Source organism: Nicotiana tabacum, chromosome 3, assembly GCF_000715075.1.
Source record: "Nicotiana tabacum cultivar K326 chromosome 3, ASM71507v2, whole genome shotgun sequence".
Classification (NCBI taxonomy): Eukaryota; Viridiplantae; Streptophyta; class Magnoliopsida; order Solanales; family Solanaceae; genus Nicotiana; species Nicotiana tabacum.
The window spans coordinates 152914175-152935141 of record NC_134082.1 but is presented as its reverse complement, the minus strand read 5'-3'; the positions used below and the strand labels follow the sequence as shown (position 1 = coordinate 152935141).

The 20967-nt window shown below is 33.2% G+C and overlaps 3 protein-coding genes and 1 pseudogene across 12 annotated transcripts; all 4 read right to left on the bottom strand.

Moving 5' to 3' along the window:
• Window positions 1–892: 892 nt before the first annotated feature.
• On the bottom strand, window positions 893–9652 carry LOC107828221 (uncharacterized). Of its 6 annotated transcripts, none has more exons than XM_016655502.2 (7): window positions 9514–9652; window positions 9376–9442; window positions 8258–8492; window positions 8003–8179; window positions 7685–7909; window positions 7429–7557; window positions 893–1452 (listed from the first exon to the last, which is right to left on the bottom strand). In XM_016655502.2, exons 3-7 carry the CDS (start codon window positions 8468–8470, stop codon window positions 1219–1221), a joined length of 978 nt encoding a protein of 325 aa, XP_016510988.1. In that variant the 5' UTR covers window positions 8471–8492; window positions 9376–9442; window positions 9514–9652; the 3' UTR covers window positions 893–1218. The 6 variants fall into 6 exon arrangements, with proteins under 6 accessions (XP_016510988.1, XP_016510987.1, XP_016510990.1 ...); XM_016655501.2 differs by having other exon boundaries at window positions 8258–8482; XM_016655504.2 differs by having other exon boundaries at window positions 8258–8477.
• LOC142179527 (uncharacterized) lies at window positions 2774–3672 on the bottom strand. The gene has a single exon (XM_075250093.1). The coding sequence runs from the start codon at window positions 3545–3547 to the stop codon at window positions 2909–2911; it is 639 nt and encodes a 212-aa protein (XP_075106194.1). The 5' UTR covers window positions 3548–3672; the 3' UTR covers window positions 2774–2908.
• On the bottom strand, window positions 5173–6555 carry LOC142179610 (uncharacterized; annotated as a pseudogene).
• A 1204-nt stretch (window positions 9653–10856) lies between the features above and the next one.
• On the bottom strand, window positions 10857–15137 carry LOC107828220 (uncharacterized). Of its 5 annotated transcripts, none has more exons than XM_075250092.1 (6): window positions 12585–15137; window positions 12316–12392; window positions 11810–11987; window positions 11526–11647; window positions 11246–11422; window positions 10857–11163 (listed from the first exon to the last, which is right to left on the bottom strand). In XM_075250092.1, exons 1-2 carry the CDS (start codon window positions 14716–14718, stop codon window positions 12373–12375), a joined length of 2154 nt encoding a protein of 717 aa, XP_075106193.1. In that variant the 5' UTR covers window positions 14719–15137; the 3' UTR covers window positions 10857–11163; window positions 11246–11422; window positions 11526–11647; window positions 11810–11987; window positions 12316–12372. The 5 variants fall into 5 exon arrangements, with proteins under 5 accessions (XP_075106193.1, XP_016510981.1, XP_016510985.1 ...); XM_016655495.2 differs by having other exon boundaries at window positions 11526–11650; window positions 11810–11970; window positions 12287–12392; window positions 12585–15136; XM_016655499.2 differs by having other exon boundaries at window positions 10857–11422; window positions 11526–11650; window positions 11810–11970.
• Between the last annotated feature and the right edge of the window lie 5830 nt (window positions 15138–20967).

Genomic DNA, 20967 nt, shown 5'->3' with positions numbered 1-20967 from the left:
CAAGGTTTCAACGACATTTCTCATGAAGCTTCAACGTCAATTTAGTTAGCCATAGGATCGACTACTCTTATGACATGGGATAAAATGTGTCATTTTGAAGAAAGTAATGCTACAACAAATATAGTACTATCTGACTCTACTATCCCTCCCCCCCCCCCCCTAATTTGTCCTGTGTAGCTCCACCAGAAAAGTGGTAGAGCGCGTCCCTGATAATTGCGTCGTTGTGCCTGGACTTTGAGGGCTCTCAGTCACATGGATAGTTCAATGTGTTCATCGACGCCTTACCCTGAGATGCGGATCATCCAAGGCACATTAGCATTCATAAAAATACAACACGTCACCCACTTGTCACTAATAAGGGTGTGCATAACGCTTCGGGCGAGACTTTGGACTTTACCATTATAGTGAATAATGTAAAGTTTAATTACTTTAATGTGACAACAAATAGTTTTATGACTTTATTGTTATGGAAGGTAAAATTAAGTGGTCGTTCGAGATATTAACTCAGTGTCAGAGTTTACCCGTAAATAACTGAGATCATCTTATAACAGGTTGTTTCATTGCAAGACCTGCGTGGTTGTCAATTTTCCATGATCCCATATAATTCAAGATTGATTTCCTTAACTTTGATGCTTGTAAATGTGTAGAAATTGCAAGTATTCAAATGATTCATCGATATGTTTGCCAATTTAGATATTTATATCGACTCTAAAGTGAAGGTACAGAATCCACTTGATGCAGTGAAGCAAAAACATTGCTACTCTAACACTGGAATCTGACAAATTGGAACTAGTTGCGCTGGATATAAGAAAAACAAGAAATACAAAAGACTGTTATCAGTAAAGGGGATGAATAGCAGTAAATGTAACAGCAACTGTTGTTTACTCCTCGCTTTTCAGAAAACTAGCAAAACTTACATCTCCTGTTATTAGATAGTTTTACACAGCAGACACATGAGTCATGAGGCAGTATAAGTTGTAGCAACCCAACAGAAACAAACACTTCTAGGATGAAGAAACAGCGTAGCAGCAGCTATTGTTTAGCTCCTCGCACACGAAAAACTAGCACAACTTACATCTCTTATTATTACATAATTTTACACTGTAAAAAGCTGAAGATTCATGAGGCACCATCAGTTGTAGACTCCGCGGGAATACTCTTAATAGGTGAACAAGATGAGCGGACTTTGAAAATGCATGCCAAGACTGTGTACCATTCCTACTTAGAGAACTTCTCTCGATCATGTGGAGAAGAATAGTCGATATTTGGACCCTGGGGAATGATTCCATAAGGATTGATGGTCGGATGGCTCCCATAGTAATGCTTTTTGATGTGTTCCATGTTGACAGTACTGCTCATGCCAGGTTTTTGGAAAACGTCTTTTGTGTAATTGAACAGATGTGGAAATTCACGTAGTAGCTTCTTGTTGCACTTGAAGTGGACAGCATACACCTGCAATTATCCAAAACCACTTGGATCAACTCCCTAATCTGGAAGGAAAGGGATTGGACACAACAAAATATCTGTCAAATGCTCATGCAATCATAAAGTTTGATATTCACCAACAAGCTTCTCAACCATATATCGAATATCATGTTCTCTTTTTTCCAAAATTTGGAAAGGGATCTGCTTTATTATTCTTTCTCTCGGTGGAAAAGTCATTGATCATACATCAAGATGAGTGAGATGAAAGTCGATATAACTTATCAACAAAGAGTAAAAAAATAAAAATTGAAGAGAAATTCACTCCATATAATATTGCTAGTCTTAGTCTCTGGTTTTTTTTTCTCCTTAGTGAGTTAGTTCTAACTTCTAATTGACTCACATGCTAATATTATCAATTTAACACTATCATCGGTAAATAGCATATACCATGGAGCTTTATCCTATATATTATTGGTTAGCTTATCCATAATTTGGGTGAACACATACTAGCTCAGCGCATATCGACAGTGTAAACTTAGGGCTATGACAAACCTACAGTTATCTCCATATCAAAGATAGAATAATCTGACAGAACCTAATCTAAGGGTTTAAATGTTTTAGTCTAAAGATTAAACCTTTAATTGCAGCTCTCAATTTTTTCTTAGTTTATGAGTCGCCCTTCGACTTAGCTAGGTCATTTAAGGTAGTAATGGAGTTATGCTTGGAAATCTTGGGTCCTCTCTCAGTGAATGCTAGACGCAATTCCTAGGAAATGGGAGGTCCATTTTTTGACAAATGTGAAGGCCTATTTGTGAATCACCCTAGCAGGGTCGCAGTGTGAGAAGATCCACTGGTTTTAATGATATCAATGTACTTATGAGCGGTTCAGATTGATTGGAGGACAAGTACTGATGTGACCAGCCATCATGGAGGGGTTGATTGCCACACTAGTAAGATTTTGATGTTGCAGTGCATAGGAGGAATTTGAAGCTTTAGCATTCAAAATGAACCCACGGTTAACTTTGGAATATAAACTAGTCTGGGAGTGTTTCATGAGTGTAAACTCAAAGGACTAATTCCCAATCTCTTAGGGTTTACATCGTTTATTCTATGTTTTTTTGGTGGAAAGAAATGTCCCATCCGAAGATTAATACTTCAATTGTAGCTACCAATTCTTTTTCTTACTACGAGTCGGCCTGCTACTTAGCTAGGGAAGTCATGCTTGTAAATCTTGGGTACTTCCGCAGTAAATTATTGAGACAATTCTTAGAAAATGGGAGGTCTATTTTAGACCTATATAATACAAGGGCAAGACTATCGAAGGCCTATTTTTCAAACACCTTCCAAGAGTTCAGCACGACTACATGACAAACATAGGCCTAGGCTTTCATAGATAGCAGGGGCGGCTCAAGCGCCTGTGAGGCCTAAGGCCAAAGTTTAATATGGAGCCTAAGTATTTATAAGAACGTTATAATATATATTTTTATTTAAAATCTATTTTTCTAGCTTTTTGAGATGCAAAGTTGTTAATAATTTTTTTATAATCGATTTTTTCTAATAATTCCTTTTCAATTGATAATATAGCCAAGCCATTTAATCTTTCTCGAGACATTGTTGATCTTAAGTAAAATTTTATCAATTTTAATTTTGAAAAACTTCTTTCTGCTGAAGCAACTGTTATAGGAACTGTTAACATTATTCTATAAACAATATAAGCATTTGGAAAAGAATCAAGTCTTTTTATTTGATTGAGTATATCGATTAGAGTATTATCTTCTACTTGTACTATTTCTCTTAACACTTTTAATTCGGAAAATAAGTTTAAACCATCAATATCAGAGTGACTGTTATGTTTTAAGGAACACTCAAGGTTAAGACAATATTTTTTTAAATTCTTGTCATCTAATGATCTCAATTTTTTACCACTAAATAGGAAATCAAAGATATTTTCATATACTTCAAATTGTTCAAATCTATTTTGAAGTGAAAAAATGGCTTGATCTACTATGTACAAGAAGTAATCAACTTTAAGAGTCTGTTTGGAAAGCCACCCTGTAATTGGAATTGATGTAATTACTAGGGTAGTAATTATACAAACTAGTAATGACGGCATGTTTGTCATAGTATAATTACAGTGTAATTACAAGTTTACTGTTTGGTTGCACAAGTGTAATTACACAGTTAGATTAAATTTCAAATTAAGTAATTATCAAAACTTAAAAGTTAATATAATGTATATTTTTTCGTGAATATACATTAATTAAGTAATCATATATTTATAACTAATATTGTAATTTATATATATTTTTTAAATTAATAATATTTGTTTTAGATACTTACAAAAATAAAAAATATACGTTTTGTAAGAACATCATGGAATTCATGTTTGATAAAATAAATTAATATTTACAAATATAATGTCATAACATTATTCAAATGTTTGATAAAACTAATCTATCAATTCTAACTGAAAAAATGAACAACATGCAATGTGAGCCAATACTACTAAAATAAGTAAATTTGAACCACGAATATAACACAATTTCAAAATTCCAAAAAAATAAAATAGTTTAACATATGTCAAATTCCAACATAATAATAGTAAGTTCCAGTGCAACTTAATAACTAGGAAACATGATAAGTTTATAACCACATTCAACAACGAAATTTCACTTTAATTGCATCACTCATTATATGCCAAGTTTGTTAATGACTCATTATTTCTAATATTAGAAGGTGTAGTTTAAAAAAACAGAATAATAAAATAAATAAAAAATAAAATATAGTAAGCAATTACATGAAATCACGAGAAGTAAAGATAGAGAAATAAAAGATAAATAATGTACAAAGAAAAATATATTTTAAAATTTCAAAAGAAATTAAAAAGTAAAAATAAAATTAAAAAATTAAAATAATAGAAATAAAAAGTTATAAAGAAAATAAATCAAAATAAAAATAAAAAGGAAAGAAACTAAAAAGCAACCTTGTAATTACACAATGTAATTACCACCAATTCTTACCTTCCGCTTGAGAATTGGAGAGTATAATTACACCCCTCCAACTACACCTAATTCCACGCTAACCAAGTAATTACTTAGCCAAACAAACATGCCAAACCGTATAATTACACCCAATTACATCCAAATCCATTTCCAGGGTGGCTTTCCAAACAAGCTCTAAAAGATTCTTCAAGAGACTTTGTGATTTCATTATCAACATTCTCATCAAATTGTTTATTTCTATGTATTACACGTTTATTACGAAATTCAGGTTCTATATTCATCTCAAATGCAATTTCCTTAGCTGAAATCATAGCATTTGTAAATCCTTCTTCTCTATATTTTATAAAAAAAAAGAAATTAGACCTCGTAGTTGATTTATGGCAACATCAATATGCATATTTTTTGATTGTAAACTTTTGCTAACTAAATTAACAGCAAATAATACATCATACCAAATAGTCATGCCCAATAAAAACTCAAAATTTTCAAGCTCATATGTTGCTAAACAACTTGCTTCACTTTTTGTTTTTGGATCCTCACTAACTTCTACTAATTTTATTAAAGCATCTCTTATTTGTGTAGCCTATCTTATTGCTTTAATACTTTCAATACGACTTTCCCAACGTGTTTGTGATAATGATTTAAGAGTTAGACTGGGCACACAATCTTTTAAAATTTTCCATCGCTTAGTGGAAGAAGAAAACAATGAATATATACGTTGTACTACTCCAAAAAATGATATAGCTTTCGTACAAGAATTAGCCATGTCGCAAAGTACCAAATTTAGATTATGACAACCACATGGTGTATAAAAAGATCTAGGATTTATATCGAGAAGTCTTTTTTGCACTCCTTGGTGTTTTCCCTTCATATTGGATCCATTATCATATCATTGTCCTCTTAAATTATCAATTTCAAGTCCAATATTCTTTATTTCATCTAGAATAGCTTCAAAAAGACCTTTTCCACTTGTATCATCCACTTTTAAAAATTCCAAAAAATATTCAGTAATTTTTATTGGAGTTGATGAAATATCCACACTTCGCAATATAAAAGACATTTGTTCTTGATGACTTGTATCTGGAGTGCAATCAAGTATGATTGAGAAATACTTTGTTTCTTTAATCTTTTCAATAATATTATTCCTAATTTCACTTGCCAATAAATTTATCAATTCATTTTGAATATTATGTCCGAGGTAATGATTTTGAATTTTCATCATGTTTAATTCGCCGAATATGTTCTTGCATGATAGGATCAAATTCTGCAATCATTTCAACAAGACTTAAAAAATTTCCATTGTTTTCGTGATAGATCTTTTCATTTTTTCCCCTAAATGCCAAATTATTTTTACCAAGAGTTTTTATGACGGCAATAACTCTTGACAATACATTCCTCCAGTGCTCTCTATCTCTATTAATTTGGTCTTGCATATCTTTATCAATTGTTTTATTTTTGCACAATCTCATTTCTAAGTCAATCCATGCACTCATATTAATAATATGTTCGTTCTTTGTTTCATGAGTTTTAAGCTTAGTACTAAGATTTTTCCAATCTCTACTACCTTCACTAGCTAGTTTACTAATACTAGCACTAAAATTTGTATTAAACAACTTGCAACAAAAACAAAATACTCTATCAAAATCTTTGGAATAAACTAACCATCTTCTTTCATGTCTTTCCCCATTTGCTAATTTTTGAAAATAATGTGTAGTAGAAAAGTGTCTTCAGAATTTATCCTTTGGAAATCTATGTCAGTAATTCTTGTTGGTCCCTTTTCTACTAATAAATCTCTCAACTTTGTATCAACATTAGTCCATTGACTAGGATCATATATATTTTTAGGAATGCTATTATTTAATTCATTTATTAGTTCTTGATTTTCTTGAGAATCTTCGTCAGATTTCTCATAAACCTCTTCTTCTTCAATTTGGATTTTGTTATCATCTGACTCAACTAAGTTAGTGACTTGTTCATATACAGAACATTCTCCTACATTTTGTGATTTAGTTTTTTCATTGTTTGTCAAAAATTTGTCAAGAGCTCCTTTCTGAATTTTTATGAAAGTTTCAACTTTTCTTTTCTTTTGAATTTTTGAATAACCGGATGCATATTTTCTTGTTGACATATTTATCTTCTAAAAAAATTAAACAATATGTATGAAGTAAAATTAATAAAATAATAAATAACAAATGAAAATAATACTAGAAAGTTAGAATAATATTACCCAATGACTGATTCAAGAAGTTAGAAGACTTTGATTCCAAAATATCTAGTTGTTGGCTTGTTGGAGAAAGAAAGAAATTAGTAGAAAGAAGATGAGCATGAATAAAGAGGAAGGAAGAAGGTATGCCTCATATATGGAATATCAAATGTGAGGAGTGAAATAAAATTGTAACGTTGGATTTACTTGGGAAGAAGAGTAAAAAGTAGAATTGTCAAATCAAATCAAATTAAAAACTATTTTTCTATAAGCCAAATCTTTACTTTATTGATATATCCAAAAGATCTTCTTTCCTTTTAAGTACAAAAGTACTATATATATATATATATATATATATATATATATAGGTAGCTGTAAAATTGGGGGCCTAAGGCACTTGCCTTACCCCATAGACTGTTAGAGCCGCCCCTGATAGATAGGTAGCTGTAATGAGAAGATCAACTGGTTCTACTGATATCAATGGACTTCTGTGAACAACGGCTCAGACTTTAGGGAGGGTAAGTATTGATGTGATCTAACACCTGAAGGGGAAGATTCCGCATCAATAAATTTTGAAGTTGCAGGACAAAGAAGTATCCGAAGCTTTAGCATTCAAACAAACTCAAGGTAAACTTTGTTATGAACCAATGATACTGAGGATAAGAGAGTACAAAAAGCAATCTACTTCCTAAATATTCACTAGTTCCTTTTATTTTATTTTTTTCCTTTTAGTGATGTTTCTAAGACCAAATAATTCGCTTTGGAAGGAACAAGGTCCATAAGAAAACAGTCACTAACCTCGTCAAACCTAATCAGGGTGACAAACAAGCGAATATCTGCTTCAGTCACTTCATCTCCACATAAGTATCTCTGCTTGCTCAGTATCATCTCACATTTATCCAAAGTTTCATACAGTTTTTGCACTGCCTGCAAGGACACAAAGATAATAACTTTTTCTCAGATAGAACTGATTGAGGACCTATTATTTTCAAGATGTTTAGCAAATGACTCCTTTGAGTTTTGTAGTCTACTTCAAAAGGTGGTAAAAGGTTACCTCATCGTAAGGCTCTTGCTTCGTTGCAAAACCACATCGATATACTCCATTGTTTATTCCATCATATATCCACTCATTTATTTCATTGATTTGGGATTGCAAATGAGGAGGATAAAGGTCCAAAGCTGCATTCCCAGCTATGTCATTGAATTCACTATTAAACATGCGTATTATGTCTGAACTCTCATTGTTCACAATTGTCTTCAGTTTCTTATCCCAAAGAACCTATTAGAAAAAACCAGACCATCAATCAACAAAAGAATGAACAGACTAAGAAAATAAGTGTTAATATAGACTCGATTTATGGATAAAACATACTGGCACTGTGTATTTTCCAGAATAGTTTGTACTTGCAAGCTCATATAGTTCCCTTATGCTTTTGGCTCCATTAAGAGGATCAGGCTCGGCTCCTGGCTCCTCCGTGCTTGAATAAGCAAAAACCCATCCCATGTGCTCATCGCTGTCCTTCGTCCTCTCCCACTTAGGTTTAACAGACTGCACACCAAACACAACGGAATGAGATGGTTAAAAGTCCAAACCTGAGTCTGGTATACAAGTTCGAAAATTGCTTACTGTGAAACTAATGGCTTGGTCAAGTCCTTTGATGTTCAAGTAGGCAAGGCACCTTGATGCCCATGGGCAAGCATATGATATGTAGAGGTGGTACCTCCCAGATTCTGCTGGAAAACGGGAACCAGGGTCCCTTGAGATGATATTGCGGAAGGTTGATGCAGTTCTCTCAAAAGCACCAGTTGCTGACATTTCATCCAGAGCGGAACGAGCCATTTGTAGACTGTGCTGGAAACGACTAAGTTCAGATATTAGTCATAAACTTTCATCTTTTCGAACCAGAAGCATAATTGAGCATGATACCATGTCTTAAAGAAGGTGTCATTTGTTCAACAAAACACGTGCCACCTTCACTTATAATTAGAGAAGTCGTAACATATAATTAGAAAAGATGCAGTCAATATATCCAACTGACTAACACTAACATATGATCCATGTCCCTGGTAGCGGGGAAATAGTAATCTAGAACCCAATAACTTAAAAAGGATTCCGCTCTCGAACCCATAAACTATTATGCAGAAAATACCCAATACAATCACCGCTTTGGTATATTAATTAAAGCACTGCTTATTGTATTTATCTTTTCTGTTTATTCTTCCACCAAATTGGGTAGGGTAACAAAATTCCTTCTGATTCTTGCTCAGACACGATTCATAGGTCATATCAAGAGCTTATAATCTGGAAAAACACTATAATTTCAGAATCAAAATAACGCACAAACTAATTCCAATACCCTTTTCCTACCATTTTTTCTTTGTGGGACCCTGCTCAATTTGCTGAAAAGGGCACCAAGAAATTTAAACAAAGTAAACCCCTTCAGACTCAAGAACAGACTAACCCTTCAGACTCTAGAACAGACTAAACTATCAGCTAAAACCCTGAATTAGAATTACAATTTATACAAAACAATAAAAACATGGTAAAAATTTTCTCTTTTTTCATTTTTGTTGATCACCATGCAAACCCCTCTGAGCTAGTAAACCACAAAGTCAAGAATTAGCTTCTTTTGTAAAAGGGTTTCAAAAACATAAAACCCTTAACACATATAAAAATGCATATAAAACACATCCAACCACTGTGCTGCTGTGAAAAGGATTAAGAACTGAAATTAAGTTGATTACCTTGAACTTGAAGGAGAGCTGTTGGAATCCAGAAGTGTATATCAGTGTTGTTTGTACTTGGATTGCTCTGTTTATTAAAGGAACGTTCATACTTGTATATAGGAAAAATATGATCAAATAAAAAATGCAAACTACTACCTGTGTTAGTTTATTTTTATTGCTATTATTATTGCTGATACTTCGAATCTTCAGAATGGCACCCATAATCACGATCTTGTCTTTATACATAGAGTAAGTGGGAAAATTTGCTGTTGTTTTTCCTTTTTTTCTTTTTGGACAAAAGATTGGAAATTTAATCTAATCATCTTTCGACTAATTTTGAAGACTTGAATTGAAAATTTTTATTAGGAAGTTTTTAATATTCGAATAAATTAATTTTTTAGCAAACTCGATATTATAATAAAATTCTTTATTTATTGACTTTGGTCAAATTCGATGGCGAATTGGAATTTAGTTGGTGATAATGATTTTGGCAAATGTATGACGACAAAGAGTACTGTGTTGAATTTCTTATCTTTATTATTTAAAAGGAAATAAAAATGTAGTACTATGTTTTACGTTAGACCAAGATTAAGTAATGGATATACATATGTCGTAAAGTTTACTTTATCATTGCAGTTTTTTGATAAATAATGCTAAAAGGTACGCAGTTTTTTTTTTTTGGATAAAAGTTTTATCCTTATTTGAATATCTTCAAAATAGATACATAGACATTCTTTTAAAAATAAAATAAAAATATAGAAGAGTTGTATCGTTTTGACCCATTCCTAAATATATTAGCTTTATAAGGAACAACTTAAAAGCATAAACAAATTAGTCATCTAATTTAAGATAGATGGTGCATTCAACCAATATTTCCGCATAAAACGATAAAGATACAAAATTAACAACCATTACAACTAATGCATTGAAGTGTGGTCAACCGTCAAAAAATTATACTATGTATATAGAAACTTATATGGTGTATGTAGGCCAAAAAATATTTTTTATGTGTATATTACCATTCGCGAAATTCCTGGCTTCGCCACTCGATACCTCCTTCTCCTAACCGGCCCTTTCTAAAATACTCAAAAAAATTCCTTTTTTATAAATTCTTTTGAACCTCACCTTTTCTTATTAGTCCACCTAGATAAATTTAAACGGGCAAATTGATTAGGCCAAACAATTCCATATGTATAGGAATATTATTACTATTTGATTGATCTAAGTTCATCAACGAATTTTATCAACAGCAGCAAAGAAAGAAACTTCATAAAAGTCAAAATAGGAAAAAATCAAAATGCCTAGCAACTTTTTCTATGGATATAAGGCTTTAATTGATAGAGATAGAGGAAGCACCGTAAAGATCGATTATCTGATCTTCATAATGGATTAAACTAAAGGATCAACTCAGATGAAGATCCGCAAATCTGAATAGCTGCAGTTGAGAAAATGATAAGCAAAACAAATTGCTAAGTGCAAAGAACCTACATGGGAGGAGATCATGAAAGTAAGACACATAAATTGTAACGAAGGGAGTACATGACATGTTCTTAACAATACCAAAAAGAAAGAAAGAAAGACGAAACACTACAGCTACTTCGCACTTCCACTACGTATCACCTCCTCAACAGTAACATTTCAACAACAGCAACATCCATACAGCAATGCTAACTTTTATCCTGGTGTGGTTAGCATTCTTTCTTGTACCATGATTGGGAGGCTCCTCAAGTCAGTAACTTTTTTCCATTTATGACATCGAATTGATAGTCACCACTTTTGTAAAATGCTTCATCCTTCACAAACTCACTAAGAGACGGTGAAAGAACTTAAGATTGGTTTGTCAGTCCGGAAATGGATGCAAAGAATAAAAATGATGATGCTTAAATACCTTGAACACGCTAAGAATCGTTGGACTGGTGACATTTCATGTGTAACATAAATACTTTGAACATGCTAAGGACTGTTGGACTGGAGGCGTTTCATGTGACACATATGTGTAATGGTGGTTTGATGTAGCCTGCAATGTATACAACAACAACAACAACAACAACTACTACCCAGTAGCCTGCAATGTATACGATCAAAAAAATGTGTGAATCCTCTGTCATGTATACTTCTCTTCTAATCTCAAGAATTTGCAATAATGATATGAGAAGAATTTATCTTACCATGATGTTTAAGCATCAAAATCTAAATGAACACCTTCCATACAGGCAGCTACTTAGCGATGGCTGGGCTATGGATCTCCTTCATTACATACAACTTGACAGCTGCATAGTGCGCTAGCCAACTTCTGACATTTAAAAGAAGGTTAGTAAAAAGGCTGGTTGGTATTTGTTGTCAAATAACTGTCCTTCATCACCTCTCTCCTGCTGTATAACACTTTCTGTCTACTTTTGTTCTCCTTTTCCAATATTGGATAATTATGTGAATATCAAGGAAAAGAAGTTACCTGATTTTCTGACTATAACAATTTTGCAACTGTTAACTTCCTTCAAATATCAACCGAGCGTTTGTGGAGCTTCTCTTTCAAGCACATCATCACAGTAAATTAATTGAAAGAGTTACATTCAACAACTTTCTCTGGAAAAGAATCTTCCTCAGCTTGGTCATCTGCACCAACACAAGATCTACAAGATCAAATAAAAACACTGCAAGTAAAAGAATGCTACTTGTATCTTTTTTTTTGAAAAGGTAAAGGTTAAGAATGCTACTTGTATCTTATCTATCACAAAAGCTTAGGAGAATCATTATTCATGAAACACCCGATTTTAAAAATATAAATACATCGAAGGACCAAAAAATCAAGTCATTCAAGGAACTAAAATGATACCACACGAGAGATGATGGAGGATCTTTCCATTTTAGACTTGGCAAATTCTTTCCCTTTTATTGATCCTTATTATGGGAATTATCAAGAGATTCTAACCTTAAGAGGGCAAAGCAATCATTTTTAACCTGCTACTTGCACGGCCACCAAATAGCCTTTCGGTTGTTGTTCAGCAAGCCACAAGATCACTCTGCCATAGATTCTCCTGTTTAAGCAAAATCATACATATTAGAATGAACCTGAACAAACTCAATTCGAACTGAAATGCTTTGGCAGTAAAGGGGACACAAATAATTGCAATACTAAAGGAATTTTTTTTAGTTAGTTGGGCACCCACATAAAGTAAGAGACATATTTATAGCAAAACAAGCAAAATTAACAAGCATACAAATCTTACCAAAATCTTTTGTTATCCTTTCATTCATACTGGACACAAGGTCATAGTTATTGCTTTCATAGCATGCAGACATAAAGGCTGCAAGAGTTACTCGATCCACACTCTGTTGTTTGCCCAACAGTTTATGGAAAAATAGAGCAGCTACATCCACATTTTTTTCACTGCAAAGCTTCCTGACTAGGGTACATACAGTTCGAATCCAAAGTTTTTTGTCTAATCTATCTAAGAGGTCCATGGCAATGGTTGGTTCATTGTTCTTGCAATACTCATAAGCTAAAGTCAGCCGTGTTACTTCACATGGTGGAATCCCTTTATCAGTCATTGAATTGTAAAGTTCTCTAGCTTCATCCAACTTTGACTCCTTACAAAGCCCACTAATCAGAGCACCATAAGTGAGGTTATCAGGTACACAACCATATTTTCCCATTCTCTGGAAGTGTTTCTTGGCCATGGCCACATTTTTATCTCTGCAATATCCGCATATCATTGAAGTACAAGTCTCTTTGGTAGGTATCAAACCTAAAATTACAGCATCATCAAAGAGCTTTTCACTGTCTTTCATTTTCTTTTGCCTACACAAGGCAGCAATTAATGTGGTGTATGTATGCATATCAGGGCTGATACCAGCTTTGACCATCTTACTGAAAAGGGCAAAAGCTTGTCTGTTATCTGCTAGCTTGCAGCTCTGAGATATGAGAATGGTGTAAGTCACTAAATCTGGAGAGATTCCACTTTGCAGACCTTTCTTCAGCATCTTATAAGCTTCTTCAACCCTTCCCTTTTTACAAAGACCATCAATGACTGTGTTATACGTGAAAATGCCTGGTGCCAAACCTTTTTCATCCATCACACGCAAGAATTCAAAAGCAGTATCAAAGTTCCCCACTTTACAGTACCCATCAACGAGAGCAGTGTAGGTGTTGGCGTTAGGGACCAACCCTTGTTCTTGCATTCTGCTCAAAAGCATCTCTGCTCGATTCAATTTTTCCTGTTTGCAATATCCAGCTATAATGGCTGTATAAGTATGCACATTGGGCTTGTAGTTGTCACTCTTCACAAGCTTTAAGAATAGTCTAAATGCTTTATCCATCCAGCCCTTCTTGCAAAGACCGTCAATCAATGCAGTGTGAGTGAAAACATTTGGTTTTAAACCTTTTCTAACCATTTCCTCTAACAACTCGAACGCATGCTTAATTATGCCTTTTTTACACAATCCATTTATCAAACACGTATAATTGATAACATTTGGAGCCAACCCCAATTCAACCAGGTGATTAAAAATCTTCAATGCTCTATTAACAGACCCCTTTTCGCAGAAAACACTCGTGATCAAAGTGCACGTCGCATTATCAACAAGAAACCCCCTTTCTAGCATTGCACTCAGCCACCTATCAGCCTCTGCAACTCTTCCCATCCTACAATAAGCAACAACCATTGACTCGAAACAAAAAGAATCAGGACACACTCCTCTGTCACACATTTCACCGAACACCTTCTCTGCCATGTCAACATGGCCCATCTCAGTAGCAACACTAACAACAGAATTCAAACTCTGAGCATTCAAAACCAACCCTTGATTTTGCATCTCAAACACCATATCTATAGCCTCTTTCAACATTCCAATTTCACCGAAATTCCTTAACATAAAATGCATTACTTCATGGGCTCTCTCAAAGTTTCCATTTTTAATCAAATACATAGCTAAAACTATATAAAGCCTCATAAAATGCCTGAATTTATAATACCCAATTGCCCAATAAAAGAAACTCAATGCCAGCATTGAGCCTCCCTCATCAGCAAGAGAGGCAACAACTGTTATAGCCTGTTCTTGAGTCAAATACTCAGAATCTATAGGCAGTTTCAACTTGGGAGCTGTGGATTTGAAATGGCTATTTTCTTGAATTTTGCAATATGATTCACACACTAAAGAACAGACCCTTTTGACAACTGAATCAAAATCTGAAGGAGATAAAGGCAATGAGTTTGTTGTGAAATGGTCAATTTTGGAATGGCGCCAAGAGGGATAAAAAGTGAAGATGTGGTGAGATTGGGTGAAAAGGAGGCCATTGAGGAGTGTGGTAGAAGCTGTTAAGTGGTAAAATCTGTAGAGACGATGAAATGTAAAGGAAATCATGAAAAATGTTTTAACTTTGAGAGATTGTTGGGACAACAGATTCAATAGCCCTCACAGACACAGAAGATCTAATATGATATTACTAAAAAATGTAATCTTTGCGGTCACTAATACTCATTATCTTAATTTTTAGAATAAAATCTTGTTGTTAAACATTATTTGTACAATAATATTAAACTCTTCATTGAATATTCACTAATGTTACTTTATCAAATTTGAATAGAAATATGTTTACTAGCAATATCAACTTAGAGCACAGTTTACTGTTATTTTGTACGACACAACAAAAACTTAGGCTGTATTGTAGGCAAAGTATATGGAATTCCTAGGTATAAGAAAATAAACCTGTTAAGTAGATCACGTTAGACTCCACTCTTTAATGAGATTAAAAGAAAGAGAAGAGAACAGAAAATAGAAGAAGAACTCCACTGCAAAATAAGTGTAGGGCATAGGCTAAGCCACAACAAGTCAACAATTGACCATAAATATTGACAGGATAAGAATGATGGAAAATTTACACTATATTTACCCTAAATAAATTCACTTTAAAGTAATTATAGCTACACTTTGGGTTTTGCAGTAAATTAAGAACAAAAGAGATGCACCAAATCATCCTAAATTTGAGATATAAGCTCCCCGATGTTATAAAATAAAGACCGTAAAGTAAAGAGAAGTATATAGAGAAACTGATGTATTATTCAACTTTCAAACTGATGTCCATAATGAACTGAAATATCCTCTATTTATAGAAGAAAGGAAGCTATTGTGTAAGCTGCTATTGCAAGCTGTTGTGTAAGCTGCTACTGCAAACTGTTGTGTAAGCTGCTTGTAAGTTGCGTGTAAGCTGCTGTGTAAGCTTCTTGTAAGTTGCTTGTAAGCTGCTACTGTACCAGATATAGATAATCTTCTGTCGGGGGTAATATTTATCCAACGGAGTACCAAACGGATAAGCTTCTTCAGGAGGCTTATTTCCAATAGAGTACCAAATAGATAAACATATTTACGGTGGAGTCTCATATGGATAAGCTTCTTCAGGAAGCTTATTTACAACTGAGTACTAAATGAACATCCATAATATAATATATATTTATAACACTCTTCATTGGATGTTCCTTAAAAGATAACGTGCCTCATTAAAACCTTACTTGGAAAAATTCCGTGGGAAAAAAATTCTAGTGAAGGAAAAAGAGTACACATATTTAGTAATACGCATTGCTAGGTGCCTCAATAAAAATCTTATAAGGAAAACCCCGTGAGGAAAAACCTTAGTAAGGAAAAAAAAGTGCATCACGTATTTTACTCCCTCTAATGAAAACCTTGTTTCAAATATTTGAGTCTCCACATTCCAATCTTGTATACCATCTTCTCAAAAGTTGAATTTGTAGAGAATATTATCCACCACTATTTCAGATCGATTTAAATTAATCTCATCAAACCAAGAAGCTACTGCAAGTCGTTTCATTGAGTTGCTTGCAACCTGACTGCATCAGCTGCTTGTAGATAAACTTCAATGGAGTATTAAATGGATAATCTTCTTCAGGAAGATTATCTACAACAGAGTAATAAATGGACATCCACAATAATATTTTCATAACACCCTCCCTGGATGTTCATTATTATGTGTCTTGTTAAATCTTACTAGGAAAAACCCCGTGGAAAAAAAATTCTAGTTAAGGTAAAAGAGTACACTAATAATTGCAAGCTGCCTCATTAAAAACCTTACCAGGAAAAACTCTGTGGGAAAAAACCTGAGCAAGGGAAAAAGAGTAGAGTGCATACTTTACTCCCCTTGATAAAGACTTGGGTATTCAGGACCAAGGAGTTCATCATCCTCTTCTAGAGGTAAGAACAGATCTTTATTCACTTTAAGTGATCAAAAACATCATTGGTGTACTCAATGAGTGTGCTTTGTCTATGTAAAAGCGTTTTAAGGCTCTTTCTATATAGATTGATGGATAAAGATTCTGTCTGCTAAATATTGAATTTGCAGACCAAGACAAAGTTTTGTTTTTCCAAGATCTTTCATCTCAAATTCTTTCTTAAGATATTCAATTACCTTTTGGAACTCTTCTGGAGTTCCAACAAGATTTATGTGAGTAACAAATTCTGATGATATTTTCTTTATAAAAATACATGGACAAATAATATCATTTATGTAACTTTCTTTCAGCAAATATTCACTGAGGCGATAATACCACATGCGCCCAGATTGCTTTAAGTCGTACAAAGATCTTTATAATTTGATCGAGTACATTTTTCGAGTCTTTGAATTATATGCTTCAATCATTTTAAATCCTTCAAGGATCTTCATATAGACTTAATCAAATAAGTCACATGCTTTGCATTTAAATGGCATGACATCTCCAGGTGCCTGGACTACAGGTCTGATCCTCACAATCTTTTATAATATTGTGCACTATATTGTATCAAATATATTATCGACGATCATTTGTATCGGGTTCCTAAGCGACATAACTTGTTGAGATCTCATCACTTTCTTTATTTTCAGGTACCTGAACTTCTTCTGGAGTTTCATGAAATGTTATGTCGCGGGCTCTTCTAGAGTTCATTTCCTCCTCATTATGATCATTTTGATCATTAGCTCCTATCATTTTTCAAGGATTGTTACCTTTGGAACCGATTGATCTACCACGCTTCACGCGTACAGTAAACTGCATCCTTCAGGGACTTTAATTATAATAGGAGCATTTACAGCTAAAATATGATATTTAATTTTGGATCAGCAAATGCTTCTGGCATTTGACTTGAATTATCTTCTGAGTGAGTATCATACTAATGATAATTCGATTCATATAACATATTTTTCAGCTTTTTATTCCATCTCCTAAATGTTAGAAAAACTAATATATATCCCCAATCTTCTTTGGGAAATATATCTTTGTGTATTGTGGTAGAAAAATTAATCATATACCACACATCAAAAGATAGTAAAAATATTTGATTTATGATCCTAAACCAATTGTGAGGGGATGACTTATCATATATTATTGGTCTGATGCATACAAGTGCTGCTATATGTAATTTTGAAAATCTTATACCACCACATGAAGCTTTGTTCTCATAAGCAATGGTTTAGCCATTAATAAGAGGTATTCAATACTAAACTAGCATTATCAAGATTAACTGTCTTGATTTCATAGTCTGAAAATTATGCTCTTAATTAAGAAAAACAATTTCAAATGTCAAACTGCAGGTTGACAATAATCATCATGTAACCATCTCATATATGCATCTATAAGTGGTTCACATGATAGGTGGACGGGCCCATATTCACCTTTTATATATTTCAGAATCAGGGGTCTTAGTCCCAGCTTTAGCTGGTATAATCAATTTATTATGAGAATAAGCAACACAAGAGAATTCTTGAAAAATCTTCTAGTTCTTCAGTATATGCTTATCTGAATTCTCAAATAGCTCATTTAAAAATGGCAAATGAAAATTTCAAGTTTATCATGACATATGCTATCTCTTAGTAAACTTTTGGTTTACTATGGTATAATCTTTTGCATTAGTAAACTTCTGATTTACTGTGACTGCTTTTGCATTAGTAAACTTCTGGTTTTACTCTTATACATGATATAGTACAAAATTGAAAAATAAGGCGGGTAACTTCTCACATATATATTATTTTACCACCTATGATTGTGGAAACATGAAGATTTTCAATCTTCCAATCATTTGTAGTCTCAATATGATAGTTATTTGTATTAGTAAACTTCAGGTTTACTATAACATATGTTTTGGCTATAATCATATAATATGAATGACATATTTGTATATAAACTTTTCAAGAGCCTTCATTTATTATCCACAATTTTATATTTATCGGACACTACTGGTGTCATGTGTCTTCTAGACAAACAGTTAGTTTTTCAGGAGCTTTTGATAAATTTTGTACTACCAAATATTGCTCAGACACTTCTAGTATCATGAAAGAAAATCATAAACAAATAAACAATAGAAAGACAATACGAAATTTATAAATGTAAAAAGTTAAGAATTTTAATATTTCTACCACCAAGTTTGTGATAAATGTCTCCTTCAGGGAGAAACGACATTAATATCTGAATATTTTATATTAAAATGGTAACCACATAGTCATCCTTCAGAGAAAGATACATGAATTAGTATTTCCTTCAGGGAACTCGATAACTAACCATAACATATTAATGTGATTGTAGTAGAAAGCATTCTACAAGAATACTTTTGCTTTGGATTGATATTTAATAAAATTATTCAAGATATTTTACCTACAACGGGTACATACGACAATGATCTTTACGCCACAAAAACGAGATTTATATCCTTTGTTATTCTACCTCTTCAGGAGATGAGTTGTAGTATTTCTTCATTCACTCCAGGGAATAAAAATGTGCTTCAAAAATAGCTTTGAATAGCTTATTATTTTATTTAAGTACAGAAAGACACAGTTTCATAATATTTTCCTGCTTCAGGAAAATTTTTTAATTGTGTTACTTCTTCAGGAGCAAATTTAAAATATAAAAAATTGCGTAAATATTCTCTCAATCATATTACTTCTTCTGGAGGTGAATTGTAATACATTTACATCAAAAGCGTGTTCATATTTACGAGCTTTATTAATATTGTCACATTCATTTCAGGGAATGGATTAACATTTTTCAAAAGTTCTCATCCTTCAGGGAACGAAACATAATTATCTGAACGTGCATTAATTACACCAAATCGTGTAATGACTTAGAACCTCTTTTAAGATAATGCAACTTCAGAAGCAAATTGAGGCATGCAAGTAATATAGAGAAATTTTCAAAAAACTTATCTTCAATTGTAACCATAGAAAGCCTAAATTATCACTTCTGGTGGTCATAAGCATATACTACTTCTGGTGGTTAACAAAATTTAGTTACAATGAGATACACGAAACATTGCCACTTCTGGTGGTCGTACTCTATTAGAGTTCAAGTGAACCATAATTTAAGCCATAGCAAGACTTAGGAAATATTGCCACTACTGGTGACTAAATGTTTCTTGAAAACTCCCATACTTAGCCATTAATAGAGATGAAAATAATAAATCATGGTCCCTCCTCGTAATATTTTTCTTTAGGAACAAATTTTGTGGCATGAACTTTTGAGTAGAACTCTTAATTATGGTGATTGGATCTGACTTATATCCATAGACTTTTGCTAACTCAACTCAACAAATAGTTAGTGTTAAGCAATATATAAAAGTGCAAAAATTAATGTCACAAGTCCTTTGCTACAAACTTACTTCAAGATAGCAAAGCAGCAAGGGAAAATAATTTGTAGTTCATAAAGACAAAGTGATATAGTAAAACCTTTAATCCAAACATGGAATCATTTACATGCTTACTTTGCTAATATTATAAAATACTAATGCCAAAGAAATATCAATCGTTCAACCCACTGTAAAAAGGGTAGAAATCCATAAATACAACAGTTTGATCTTACTTACAGTGAGAACCGATGCCTTTGGACGAGGATAACTATAGTAATACATCTTTCAAGGTAAGTGCTCAAGGCAGAGTCGTGCTGATAATGTGTTATAAAATAAAGACTGTAAAATAAAGACAAGTATAGAGAGAAACTGATGAATTATTCAACTTTCAAACTGATGTCCATAATGAACTGAAATCTCCTCTATTTATAGAAAGAAAGGAAGCTGTTGTGTAAGTTGCTACTGCAAGCTATTGTGTAAGCTGTTCTATTTATAAAAGAAAGGAAGCTGCTACTGCAAGCTGCTACTACAAGCTGCTGTGTAAACTTCTTGTAAGTTGCTTGTAAGCTGCTACTGTACCAGATATAGATAATCTTCTACCGAGGTAATATTTATCCATAACGGAGTACCGAAAGAATAAGCTTCTTCATGATACTTATTTCCAATAGAATACCAAATAGATAAATATATTTACGGCGGAGTCCCATATGGATAAGCTTCTTCAGGAAGCTTATTTACAATGGAGTACTAAATGAACATCCATAATATAATATATATTTATAACACCCAAGATGTTCTCAAACTTTTGGAATCGCACCCAGTCCGAAATTATTTTAATTTCCACTTTGAAACTTCAAAACTTCATCAATTGTGAAAAATCACATCAAATCTACGCCAAATCATCTGAAAAATCTGATATATAAGCTCCCAAAATGTTTTCAAACTTTTAGAATCACATGCAGTCCGAAATTATTTTAGGTCCAATCCCAAGTTTCAATTTTGAAGCATCAA

Excerpts from the sequence above, each read along its gene's own strand:
- LOC142179527 (XM_075250093.1), bottom strand. The coding sequence starts at position 3,547 with ATGACAAACATGCCGTCATTACTAGTTTGTATAATTACTACCCTAGTA.
- LOC107828221 (XM_016655500.2), bottom strand. The coding sequence starts at position 9,465 with ATGAACGTTCCTTTAATAAACAGAGCAATCCAAGTACAAACAACACTG. Across the intron at positions 8,180-8,257 it reads ACCAAGCCATTAGTTTCACA|TCTGTTAAACCTAAGTGGGA; the intron begins GTAAGCAATTTT and ends TTTGGTGTGCAG. Across the intron at positions 7,910-8,002 it reads CTGGAAAATACACAGTGCCA|GTTCTTTGGGATAAGAAACT; the intron begins GTATGTTTTATC and ends TTTTTCTAATAG.
- LOC107828220 (XM_075250092.1), bottom strand. The coding sequence starts at position 14,718 with ATGATTTCCTTTACATTTCATCGTCTCTACAGATTTTACCACTTAACA. Across the intron at positions 12,393-12,584 it reads AAGGATAACAAAAGATTTTG|GAGAATCTATGGCAGAGTGA; the intron begins GTAAGATTTGTA and ends TTGCTTAAACAG.